This window comes from Spermophilus citellus, assembly GCF_964194105.1.
Source record: "Spermophilus citellus genome assembly, chromosome: 13".
NCBI lineage: Eukaryota > Metazoa > Chordata > Mammalia > Rodentia > Sciuridae > Spermophilus > Spermophilus citellus.
This window is the reverse complement of record NC_138193.1, coordinates 41,810,793-41,824,251: the sequence shown is the minus strand read 5'-3', so window position 1 is coordinate 41,824,251 and position 13,459 is coordinate 41,810,793. Positions and strand designations below refer to the sequence as shown.

General features: G+C 35.1%; 1 protein-coding gene across 3 annotated transcripts in view; it reads left to right on the top strand.

Moving 5' to 3' along the window:
• The window catches only part of KCMF1 (potassium channel modulatory factor 1), a 78,553-nt gene extending 66,931 nt beyond the window's left edge, over nucleotides 1–11,622 (top strand). For all 3 annotated transcript variants that reach the window (XM_081264695.1, XM_081264697.1, XM_081264696.1), the window contains exons 4-7: nucleotides 233–334; nucleotides 3,247–3,421; nucleotides 5,547–5,829; nucleotides 9,529–11,622. In XM_081264695.1, coding sequence (XP_081120821.1) covers nucleotides 233–334; nucleotides 3,247–3,421; nucleotides 5,547–5,829; nucleotides 9,529–9,790 — 822 coding nt within the window. In that variant the 3' untranslated portion in view covers nucleotides 9,791–11,622. The remainder of the gene's footprint in view (nucleotides 1–232; nucleotides 335–3,246; nucleotides 3,422–5,546; nucleotides 5,830–9,528) is intronic.
• The last annotated feature ends 1,837 nt before the right edge of the window (nucleotides 11,623–13,459 follow it).

Here is a 13,459-nt window from a genome sequence, read left to right as displayed (position 1 = left end):
TCTGTCTAGAACTGTTGTGTATGATTCTGAGAGATTGTGTTTTAGTTGTGAGTGATAGCATTGATGTACAACAGTTCTTGCTTAGGCTTCTACTATCCTTCACTAGTTAAAGGTCTACAGTGTTTTTGCCTGGTTGAAACTTACTAATGATACAATTTATAACAAAATGCTGGTCCAGAAAGATCTGGTCAGTATCTATTTATTAAACTTGCTTTCTTTATTTTCATTTCAGATTTGTCCAATATGTGCAGCGTTACCTGGAGGCGATCCTAATCATGTCACGGATGACTTTGCAGCTCATCTTACACTTGAACACAGAGCCCCTAGAGATTTAATATCCTTTTAAGAGGCAACAAATAATATTTGTTATTTTGATTATTTTTAAGGACAATATCCCCAAAAGAGAAAAACTAATCTTTAAATTATTTTTATTTCTTTTACCTTTTCCTAAAAGTGACACAATGTGAAAGGCAATTTCTTCTCTTTTTATATACTTAGGATTGTTATATGAACCATATTTGTTAAGTGAAAAGTTGACTTACCCATCATCTTTAATTCATTACAATCAAATTTTTTAAAGACAATTTGATCTTATAGGTCTTCTGGAAAGGTGATTTCATACAAAAGAGGAAAAGTGAATCCTAATTAAAATTTTGATTAGTTAAATATACAGGGGCTTTATTTGCTTTCCCTTCTCTGTTCCTCTGCTCCCTTACCCTTTTGTGGATATGGTATAATGGCAGGTGGGGCTTCTTTCCCTTTTGGGGTCCCTTTCTCCTGAAAGAGCCATTTCTTCTCTGAGAAGTATAAAGTTGAGTCTAGTTCTTTCCTACTTTCATTTCTGCATACTCTTCCCTTTCTTAATAGTTCTTTGCAGTATTCTCTGAGACTACTGGATTGGTTACCAGAGCAATGAATTTTGTGGACTGAATTTTATAACTAGAAAGTTAGGAATTGTTTTTCTAAAACTGTTACTTATTAGAATCTTTTCTTATGAAGAGGTCCCAGTGTTTATTGAAGCAATTCAAGAGCTTAATCAGAATTTTTTTCTCTTGACTTTCTTTTTTTGATTGTCCTATGGCAGTCAAAATCCAACGTAGGACCTTTTAGAAAAGAAAATGGTGATTTTTCTCATTCTGCAGTTCTCTTGCTTACAGTTCCCAATTTTCTAATTGGGATTATAGCTTTTTAGATTTAGGGGGAAGATAAGTGGGAAATAATTGAAAGATGAAGAAATGCTACAAGCCTGCAAAATTAGAAACCTGAGCCAGTCTAGGACCTGGTAGTCAATGAACAGAGGAAACCACTGAGACCTTTCTCTCTCCTCATGTGCAGGGAACACTGAAAGCAGCATGAAGAAAGCAGTGATTTAATTTTTTTTATTTTTCAGAGAATGAAAAAACTTCAGATGGGGTGAGAATACTTAAGTCTTTCAGTTACTATGCATTTTGTATAAAAGAATACTTTACAATATCCAGAAGAGTTATACTTGATACATCCTTCATTCCATCTTCATGGAGAGATGAAACAAATTATTTAAAATCAAGGAGACATCCTGAAATTTTCAGCATATTCTAGAGATTCTAGTAATATTGGTGTTCATTCAATGGAATATTCCACATTATCTACATCTATTTTTTTTTTACACAATTTTAATAAATGTCTTTGGTTACCAAGAAAAGATGAAATTATGCAAAACATAAGAAAAATGTTATGTTTTTTGATTTCTTAGAAAACAAAATGTTGCCATGGCAAATATCCCGAAAACATGTTCATTTTTCAGATATTTCCAATGTTGTTATGTAGTAAGTTCATATTCGATATCAGGGTATCTTCTTTCTTTACCTCTTAAGCACCAGACTTTTTTTTTTCCCTTTCTCACCATGTTGATGGATATCTTCCTAAAGTACACTGTACCTCCAGCTACTTTTTTTCAGTTGAGGATCCAGGGGGCATAATGGTCAACTAAGAATTCATCCCCAGCCCTTTCAGTTTTTTATTTGGAGACATTTTGCTAAGTTGCCCTTGCTGACCTAGGAACTTGTTAATCCTTCCTCAGCCTCTTGAGTATCTGTGGTTCCAGGTGTGCACTGTCCCTGGCCTGCTTTTAAATATACTGATAATAATATCACCTTCTATGGAAATCAAACCATAGTTATGAATGCCAATAAGAAACTACATGACAGTGGTATCCTGATGGCTTTGTGGAACCCTTCACTTATCCTTAAATGACTCCAAAACCATCAGCTGAAAAACTGGGAATCAGTAACACATTCTACATTATAAAGCTATTCTGTTTGCTACTTTGAAAGAAAAGTTTCTTCTATAATATTTGGCTTCCTACCCTCAACATTCACACACAATTGCCCATGTGGAAACACAAGGTTGTCATTTTCAGTTTTGACAGCTATTTGCTACTTCAAATTGACTCACACTCAGCTGTGTGAGATGGGTTCCACTGTTGGAAATCTGATTTCTGGATAAATACATGCTTATCTCTCTACGGTCCACTGACAAAAGAAACTGAAGAAAAAGTTGAAGACAAAGATTAAAACTAATAATCAAATGTAGTCTTTCACCTACTGAATTCATAACTGTTCCTTTTCTTATTTTAGATGATAATGATTCAGTGATTATATGTTAATACAGCTCCTCAGATATAAAACTGACTCTCATTAATTGTGGTTACTTGAATGTAAGCATGTATAAAATTCAGTACTGAGATCAGGATAAGGGAATGTTCATTCACCTTGGGTATTTAACCAGGCAGTGCCTTTGACTTCATTTGGCAGCATTACTCTGGAGCCTGGGAAGAAATTCCTGTCCCTGCAGAGAATCTTTTTAAACTTTGTGCTTGTGCTTGCCTGCACTAGCATGCATACAAACACCCAAACAGTTACATAGGCACCATGCTTTATACTTGAATATATTTTTAGCATTAATAGGTTTCCTAGAGTTGGGACATTTACATTCTACTGGTTTTTTTTTTTTTTTTTTAATTCTTTCTTTTAGACAAGAGTCTCACTAAGTTGCTCAGGCTAGCCTCAAACTGTGATCCTTATGCCTCAGCCTCCTGAAGAGCTGGCATAAAAGGCATGTATTGTATCATATAGTTACTGTGTTCTAAATTAAATGTGCTATTTTAAAATGCCGGCAGCTTAGGAATTAATTCCTGTCTAGCAAGGGCTGATCTTTCTTTTTTAATTTCTGTGAAATATTTGATCCTTTTCTTAACTTTTGAGTTATGATGAATCGAGTGGTGTTCGACATGTACGTAGAATGTTTCACCCTGGCCGGGGATTAGGAGGTCCTCGTGCTCGTAGATCAAATATGCACTTTACTAGCAGTTCTACTGGTGGACTTTCTTCTTCTCAGAGTTCATATTCTCCAAGCAATAGGGAAGCCATGGATCCTATAGCTGGTAAGTTAGTTTCACCTTCATGAAGGAAATAGCGGGAGCTCATTTTAAAATGTTTTATGTGATCTTTGTCTTTCCTCTCAGATAATATGCTTATGTTTTTTAATAAAATTCCCAAATATTTATAAACATGAAAATTGTTTGTTTGTTATTCATGCATGTAGTCTATGATTCAAACCAGGGCCTCACATGTTAGGCAAGTGCTCTACTGTTGAGCCATCAACATCACCCTCATCCCCAAATGTAAAACTACTTTAGTAGTTTGCATTGGTCTGCATTTCTCTTAAGTCCTTAGGGGCATAAGATAATATAGAAAGGCCTAATGTGGTATTTATGGTTTCTATTGAAGCCCAAGAAAATCAAAAAGATTTCATCAGAGTGAAAGACTTCCAGAATTCCATGGTTCAACCTCTAAAAGTACACAGATTAAAAAAACTAATTGACAATACTAAACAATAAAGCTTTTTCTCATGGAAGAAAGTAGGAATTTCTCTGTTCTAGCCTTAATTTGAGAACCATATTATTGTGGAACACAGTTAAGAGAACATTTTTTAATAGCTTGGGGAAATCTGAGAATGACAATATTTTAGCCTGTAGTTCCTGGCTAACTCACTGAGTCTAGGGAATGAACAACCTGGAAAGATGGCAGCAGAATACAAGGGTCAGAATAAAATGTCAGAAATCACTATAGCCTGAGAATCTGCAAGAAATCTCAAGCATACAGGCAGTAAGATTCTGGAAGACCCTGCAGATTTAAAACAACAGTATAGAAATGTGTTCATGTGGTAGAATATGTATTTAGAAACTGTGATGTACCTTATAGAATTCCTGAAATATTGATACATATAGATAAGCGATAGACATGCAGAGCAGTTTTACTCATAAAATGCTCTTAAAAATGGAAGATGTAGGCTGGGGTTGTGGCTCAGTGGTAGAGTACTTGGCCTAGCACATGTGAGTAGTTTGATCCTGGATTTGATCCTCAGCACCACATAAAAATAAATTTAAAAAAATAAAGGCATTGTGTCTAACTACAAATAAAAAATAAATATTTTTTTTAAAAAATTATAATTTTATAATTCCAGATGTGCTTTGGACATTTAGATGTAGAACAACAAAATCAAACCCAGTGAACTGAGTTTTGGTAATTTCTGGAAACAAAAGTCAGAATTCAGAAATTCTCTCCATTACTTTGATTTTTTTTGGGGGGGGGTGGTCAGGGGAAATGATAGTCTATATTTCATTAAATGGCAATGTTAAAAATCTGGGATAAAGCACCCCTGAGCAAGAAAACAAACTGACCGTGTTAGTTAGTTTTAATGATAAATCAGAGGCTTTGTTGGCCTGAGAGCATCTGTAAGATAATGGTCATTCTCTGGTAAGCTAGGTAGATACTCCATGGAAGATGGTAATTACTTTACTCTCCTTAGATGAGAACACAGGGATAAAGGTCTACATTACTCTTGATCACTATAACCTTACTGACAGGAGACAGTCTGGATTATAACAGACTAAATAGATCACCCAGTCAGGTGCTGCAGGTTTCCAGGAACTTATTGAGCCCTACTGGTGGCATTCTAGTACTCTGGCAGGACCAGAAAGTACCAGAGAAGGCAAAGGTGAGTGAGCAAGGGTCACAGTCAGAAATGCTCTAGGCTCTTGGATTTAATTTTAATAATTTCTTCAGTTATTTGAAGGAAGCAAACCATGTGAATTCTCAGTATGTGTCAGGCTCTCTTCTGAGAGCTGGAAATATAGTAAACAGAGTATAACTTGTTCTCTGTTTTTGTGGAACTTAGTATTGAGAGGGCTTATATTATAATTGGACCTCTAAGTAAACTGCTTTAATCTAGTAAATTTTTAGAGGAAGTTTATGTTAGTACTTGATACAAATAATTTTAAAAATAGTCTCAAGTTTTGCTGAGAATAAAAATAATAGTGTGTAATGTTCATGTTTTTTTGCATTCCTGTACACAGTAATTTCTGCCTCCAAGAGACATTCTAAAACGTATTTCTTAGATGAAATACTTGTTGATACTACTTTTTATATTCTCCCAATAAAAATATCATCTGTAGCATATTTTTTCTTTGTTAAGTAGATTTTGATCATCTTCATTTTCATTTGCAGAGCTTTTATCTCAGTTATCAGGAGTGAGACGTTCTGCAGGAGGACAGCTTAATTCTTCTGGTCCTTCCGCTTCTCAGTTACAGCAACTGCAGATGCAGCTGCAGTTAGAACGGCAGCATGCCCAGGCAGCACGGCAACAACTGGAGACTGCACGCAACGCAACCCGGCGTACTAACACAAGCAGTGTTACTACTACAATCACACAATCCACAGCAACAACCAATACAGCAAATACAGAAAGCAGTCAGCAGACTCTCCAGAATTCCCAGTTTCTTTTAACAAGGTAGCTCATTTATTATTATAATTTTTTTGGGGAGAACTAGTATTTTATTGGTACTATACAGTCTAAAACTTCTTCCTTTGAGCTTTCCAATTAAAACTGTATTTCCCCCAAGAATTTGAAACATAGTTATTATGTTAGATAAACTAAGAATGCTCATCTTCTTCTCAAGGTGTACATCATCATCTAATACGAATTTTGTTTTCCATACTATACGTAAGACTTAAAACACCATATATTATTTTATAGATGGGCATATTAAGTACATTTATTATCATAATTAACATTTATTGCTTCAACTTGCCAATTTTAGTCAATTGTGAAGTATTAAAAGGTACAGAAGACTTCATCATATAGTAGTTTTCTCCTGTGAATTTCTAAAGAAGCTATATTTAAATTCTTATGGTTAATGCACAGAAGTAACCATTTTTTAAAAATGGTGTATCACAGTAAAAGTAATATTTATTACACACAGTAAACCATTCCACTGGAAGAGTAGTGGTGACTAGAGTCTTAGGTGCAACAAATAACAAACCTGGACCAATTGGGCTTTTAATGTAACAGAGAGGAATATACAAATCATAAAGCGAAGGACATTAATGTATAACATAGCTCTCTCAAACTCATTGTGTCTGATGGTGCATTGATTTCTTCAAACGAAGAAACTATTAAAATATCTACTTATATTTCTTTTATCTCACACTTTAAAAAATCTGTTAGTACAATGGTACATGTGTGTACTTATAAAGAACATATTGTGGAGTTAGAATAAAAAGTATTTGAGGACCCTGGTCTATAGTCCTGACTTTGCTATTTACTAGGTTTGGGCTTTGTTACTTAACTAGTTTACTATTGTCAATATCCCAGGAGTTTTGCCACATGAGAGAATTAAAGAGGATTAAATGCATTGGTAGACATTATCATCATTTATATGGATCTAAGAAGGAAGTCTCATGTGAGGAATTTACCTTTGAATTATCTCTGCAGTGTTAGTAACTGCCTGCTTATTACCAGAAAAATTTTATTATAAGAAAATCAGAGCCACAGGTGGATCTACCAACTGCTATATAGTATTACCTGTTAGAGATTAACCAATAGTAGGTTTGTAACTTGTCATCCGTAGGCTCTTAAAAACTGGAAAAGAAGACCAACCTGTGTCTATATTCACTGAGAGTTCACTGAACTATGAGTAGAAATTCTCACCAGCACCTCTTTTAAAAAGATGTCTTCTTGCCCCCACCCCTTATTTTCCCATTGTCTTTTAGCCCCAAACTACTAAGTGGGCTTGGTCTGGAATTTTTATTCTATATTGGACATCCTGCTCCTAGGGTGCCTCTGAGTACTTTCCTTGGATTTGAGTTGTCATTTTTAAAAGACACCCCATATCATCTGAACATGCATGCTGGACAGTATCTTGTAGTTTGCAGATCATTTCTCACATCTTTTATTATATAATTTGATGTTGACTTACTTGATTTATCTAAGACAGTCTTTCCCCAAAAAAATTCCCTAGGATTTTACATATTCTGAGGAATTTATAGTTATTTATTTATTTTTTCTTGTTATGAGTTTGGAGAAAACTAATTAACAAAAAGAAAGTTTATTTGCTGTTGGGCTCCTAAGAACTTCAGATACATTATAACATACATTATAAATATTTAAGGCAAGGAAAACATGTGCAATACTCACAGGGGAATTCCTGGTCTCACAAACACCAGCTAATTATGATATATGTAGGGCCTTATCTTTGTTCTCTCTCTTCTTTGACCAGGGGCAGTTTCTATTCATCTTGCCTTGAAACTGATGGTGTGGACAGTTTCTTGGGGGCTCTAAGGGAGATGACCTTTTAGAAACTTATAAAGTGTGTATGTTCAGGCTTTTGGTGCTAGGGCCAGCTAGTTTTGCTGTCCCAATATGAAGATTCTCACAAGTTTGCAGTTCCTTTGGTCCCAAATCAAGTTTGTCCATCAGGAGATCAAGCCCTAATACCAGATTTTATCTGCCCTTCAAGAATGCGGCATGTTCGTAGTTATTTCTCTGAAAATCAAAACAGTAATATTGGAATCACATGCTCTACAAAGTGCCAAAGTCTTCAACCTATGTATCTTGTAATTTGCTTGATACTGACTACATGGTCTTATGTATATCATCTGTATTTCTATTACAGATATGACTTCTGTAGATTTTTTTTTTTTAAAGAACCTTTTTCAAAGCTAGGAACATATAATACATTTCACTTCTTAACAAATCTCTCGTTTTGGATTGAGAACATGTACATTACTGTTCAATTTCCATTTGTTTTCCATTCCCTGGTGATATTAATTTGATTTTAACTATGTATATTACCAATCATTTTATTTCAATGTGATTCGGTGGCTTTTATATCATTACTTCCAAATACTTTTGTTTTCTTTAATTTTTGAAATTTAAATCTTTTTATTTTTTGAGTTCTAGATCTAATCTTTCAGCAATGGCTTTTAACTTAATAGTTATGAGATTTTGAGCAAGTTACCTATTGTTCCTTGTCTTTTTACCAATAAGGTTTTTTCTTTTTAACCTATTCTCTGTTTCAGTTTTCCTTAAAATGTTGATAATATGTCCTGATAGCAGTTAAAAGATTTAATATACACAAAAGCACTTAGAACATACCCTGATCCATACTACTGCCATTATGATTTTTGAATGCTTCTGGCCTTTCAATAGGAAGTAGGAGCTGGTTAGCAAGCAGCATGGAGAATATCTGTCTCGCAGCTTGGGTACCCCTGGGCACCTGTCATGCATACCTGTCACACATGCATGCCTCTCAACTGTCCCCATCTTTTCTCTGTTTTGCTACTTTTCCTGATCCCAGTGTTCCAGCTGGTTTCCCTTTCTTTCTTAGCCACTAAAAGTGTAGACAAATAACATTACTACTGAAACTAAGTAAAATTTCACATATTTATTGGAGAATTACATTTTAAAATCATTTTAACAAGATAGTAGCAAGTGTTAACCTAGAATTTTCTACTATTAACATCTGTCCAGGCCTTGTATGGATGAGTCAAGTTTTCCAGCATAGCCCAGAACTCAGGAATGCATGCTTTGCTAAGCATCATGGGCAAGTGGACCTCATGTCTTCCCTATCACACTTGGGTTTTTAGTAGAGAAAGTGAGGACAATGTGTTTTCTTGCTCTCTTAAGTTTTTGGACGTAACTTTATTTTGGGAGGAATTAGTTGGAAGTAATAAAAGTCAGGAGAAACTTTAGGATTTTCTTTGAGTATCCTGGTCATTATAGATTTTGATTTTGTGAGTAGGGTTGCTGCTTTCCTTTTTATACATCTCACAGGTGAAATTCTGGGTAGAGAAATCGCTTTTTCCTCGAGCTTTTATTCTTTTAGAAACATTGTTTTCTCAGGAAAAAAAATTTGCCCTTGTTTTCTCTAGAGGGAGTGGAAGTCTAAATGTCGTCCCCTTCCTCCAATTGAATCTAATAAAGGCATAATTTTTCACCTCAGGGTAATAGTAGTATTGCTAAACGTATGGGAAATTCATCTGAATATAACTAAGGTAACAATTTAGAGCAAGGTGTTCTATTTATACATCTTAGAGTCTGAATGCTGTCACTTATAAAGCTTGCACAGTGGAAGACATTGTTGAAATTTGTCATGCCATTGTTCCTTGACTTTTTACCAATAAGGTTTTTTCTTTTTAACTTACACAGGTTGAATGATCCTAAAATGTCTGAAACAGAGCGTCAGTCCATGGAAAGTGAGCGTGCAGACCGCAGCCTGTTTGTCCAAGAGCTCCTTCTGTCCACTTTAGTGCGCGAAGAGAGCTCGTCCTCAGACGAGGATGAACGGGGGGAGATGGCAGATTTTGGTGCTATGGGCTGTGTAGATATTATGCCTTTAGATGTTGCTTTAGAAAACCTAAATTTAAAAGAGAGTAATAAAGGAAATGAGCCTCCACCACCTCCTCTTTGATGACATCCCAATTCGCAGACAATGTCCTCTGTGCTGTATTTGCCAATGAAAGTGGACAACAACTATCTTGGGTTTGTTTGGTGATTGTAATTTCAGGTCTGTCACTCTTGTTACATTGTGTACATTCAAAAGGAAGAGAGAAAATATATATGATAATCATTTCCACTTAACTAATTTTTACTTCTAGCAGGTAAATGTAGGTAGCAGTGCAGGGGTGATCTCTGCTTCCTGTACCTTGACATGCAAAAGGCTCTCCTAATACTCCACATTCAAACTGAAGAGGAAAATTGAAATCTCTAATGAAGCTGCTGTGTGTATTTATGAATATTAATGAATAAAAACTGCTTGGATGGTTTACCTTAACTACTGCATGAGGTTTTTTGCAGCGTGCATGAGTTTTAGTGACCTTGTTATTTAAAAAATTAAATACAAGGAGTAAAACTTAAAAAACAAAGCCCAAAGCTTTCCTAAACATTATTCAATGGTTATGGAACAAAGTAGCTTTTGAATAATGTCTGCCTGAATCACCTTTCTTTGTGTGCCTCCTACTCACAAAGCCAGCTCTGCAGTGGAATCTGGGGTCGTATAGCCAGGTGTGGCGCTCCACCCTCTGTGACTGTCCTGTTGCCCTGTTAGTCATCTTACCTGTGTGGAGCCCAGCCTGACTCTTTAAGTTATCTGTAGAAGACACAACAGTAAAGCTACTGTCAGAATCTGCTGCAGGGCCGTTTGTGTGCCCTAAAAACAAATCCTGTTTATGTTTGTTTAAAAGTTTTTACTTTTTGTGGTGGTTTAAAATTTTTTTGATTGTTAAATATGTTTCATTCAGGTATAGATGAATTTCATTTATTCACTGTTCAACAAAGTTAACCTGAATTATGTTGTCTTTGTTTTTTAAATTCTCACATTCTCAATCATATTTTGTGTTATTTATGTATTTGCTTTGTAGTTTGCTGAGACAGATCAGTATCAGAGGAGCTTTGAGGATTTGCCTTCCCAGGTTGTGTCATGATATTACAACCAAATTCTTAATGCTAACTTTAGCACCTTTTATTTATTGGGTTTTTTTTTTCTGGCATAAAAAGTAAAGCCTTTTAATTGAATCATGCCACCTATATGCCTATATTATTAATCCTATATGTAAAAAAATGTACAGCTTTTTGGGGTTTGTTTTGGATTTGAGGGGCCGGGTTATTTTTTATTTTGTGTTTCAATTTTTGTGCATAGACTTTCACAATAGCTCCAAGGCAGGGACAGTGGGTTTGGGGAAGGGGGGCAGTTTTTGGAATGTAAATTTAGGACTTTTAAAAAAGGTGCGCACAGCTTCTGATAAATTTATACCTAGACTTAACCTAATCATGTCTTGTTCCGGTTCTCCTTTCTCTGAGCCCTTTTCTTGGTCTCCTCTCTCTCCATCCTTGTCCTTTCCTGTCTACGTTTCTCTGTTTCTTCAACATGACAAGCATACAGACTTGAACACCCCTCCAGTGTTCTTCCGAGAACTGTGAAGTACATGTTCATCCAAATGTACCAAAAAAGAAGTCACCCTCCATGTCTAAAAAACTGTTGCTTCTCTGAAACTTCAGACTCCAATGATTTCCAAGTATAATAGCTTTGTTTCTGTAACAAAATGTTTTGAAAGAAAAATTTACACCAGGCTTCTTAGTTATACTAAAAGTCAAGTCCAGTAGGGATTTTCTTTTCTTTTCTTTTCTTTTTTTTTTTTAATTGGTTGTTTAGAAGTTTAAAATCCACTTTTCAAGCTGTGGTCTTTTCAAACACATCTTCTGCACATAAGTCACACATTTCAATAAAGCATTTTCAAGACTGTTGACCACTTGAATTTCTTTGGTGTTGTTGAATTAGCCTAACCTTTTCTCAGAGATTTTATATCTCAAATCCAGTATTTTTCTCTTTATGCTAAACATGGAGATCCTGATTTGTGTGAATGCAGTACTTTGGATGTGAGAAAGAAATTGCCAATTATGTGCTTTCCCTTTTCTGCACAAATTCTTGGAAAAATGTAAGATCCTCCATTTTCTAACATGGATTTAGGGAACAACTGTAAGTCCATTCAGGGCAGTTTAATTTAGTTGATCAATTTAACACTTAAAAAGATCTAGAGATTCTTAAGATTCCATCTCATGTAGAATACTGTATATTATTTTTATCAGATATTTTACAAATACCTCACCTCATCCTGTATGTAATCAATAATAATGTATTATTTTAGAGTAGAAAGACATAGAATATCAATATAAAATATATTTAAGCCCTTCAAATTATTGTGTCCTTTTTCTTTAGTTTCTGAATCAACATCATATTATTGGATGTACTACTGAATAAAAATAAATCATAGAGACTTTGATGGAGAGAAGACATAAAACGTCACTATTGTTTATTTTGGCTACACCTTCAAATTTCTGAGGACCATTTTCTGAGTTTTGAGAGGTTTTGTTTTATTGAATTTTGAGTGTCTTAAGTTTGTAAATGTTCTATGGTGCTTGTTATTTCCTATTTGGAAATAATTTTTCTGCCCAAGGTGTTCTGGTGTTCTGGAAGTAGTTTTAACTTCTTAACTCAGAGGACTCTCCCCCCAACACACGCACGCGCACGCACAAATTATACTGAACAGTGGAATTTACATAGAATGTTTGACAACTGTATTTGTTTTTGTGTGATTTATATAACGGAATATGCAGTGTATTTAAGAATCCTGCTAAACTATGTGAAGAATATCCATGGGCAATTAGAAAACCATGAAATAGCTTTCTTGAATTCCATTTACTTTCTTTCCTAAAAATTTTCCACTCTTCTAATACATACCCGTGCTTTCTTTTATGGCCACAATCATAAAATTTCTATGGTTGGCTATAGTGAAATCTTCAGATTTAGATTTAAGTTGCATTGTTGTTTTAATTCACAGAATTAGAACCTAGATTTGGTAGTAATAAAATAGTGGATTTTTATTTCAGGTAAGGTAAGTTTTGTCCTTGTTGTCTCAAATGTAGTTTAGAATAGTTAGTTATATTAGTAGAAAAATAGAAGTAAGAAGAATTCATCCCATTGCTGCTTCCTCCTCCCCTCTCAATATTTCATAATATATATATTTTTCAGTAATTACTAAAAAAAAATTAAGGTCATTAAGCCTGTTAAATTTTTCTGGTCTGTGAGCCATAATTAAAAATAAACAAACCACAACCAAATAACAAAAGCCCAACAGGTTCTCAACAAGAGTTCTCACAGCGGGGCTGGGATTGTAGCTCAGTGGTGGAGCACTTGCCTCCCATGGGTGATGTACTGAGTTTGATCCTTAGCACCACATAAAAACAAAGTTATATTGCCCCATCTACACCTTGGAGGGGGATCCCAACAGATTCTAGCTTTAGTTCCCAGGAAAAAGATTCACCCCTCTTAGCAAGTTCTCCACTTCATATATTTTACCTCCTGGCTAGTAAGACAGGTACTGTCTTCAATTGTTTATAATTCTTTTAAAGGATAAATGAGGAAATTGGGTGGGGATAGGGATGGTATATGGTATGGAGAGCATAAGGTAGCATAAAAGTTTGTGAGTTTTTGTTTTTTGGTGGTACTGGGGATGGAAATTGGGGCCTTGCCATGCTAGGCAATCTGAATAGGCTTCCAGCAACTAAGGGGATTTACTCTGAA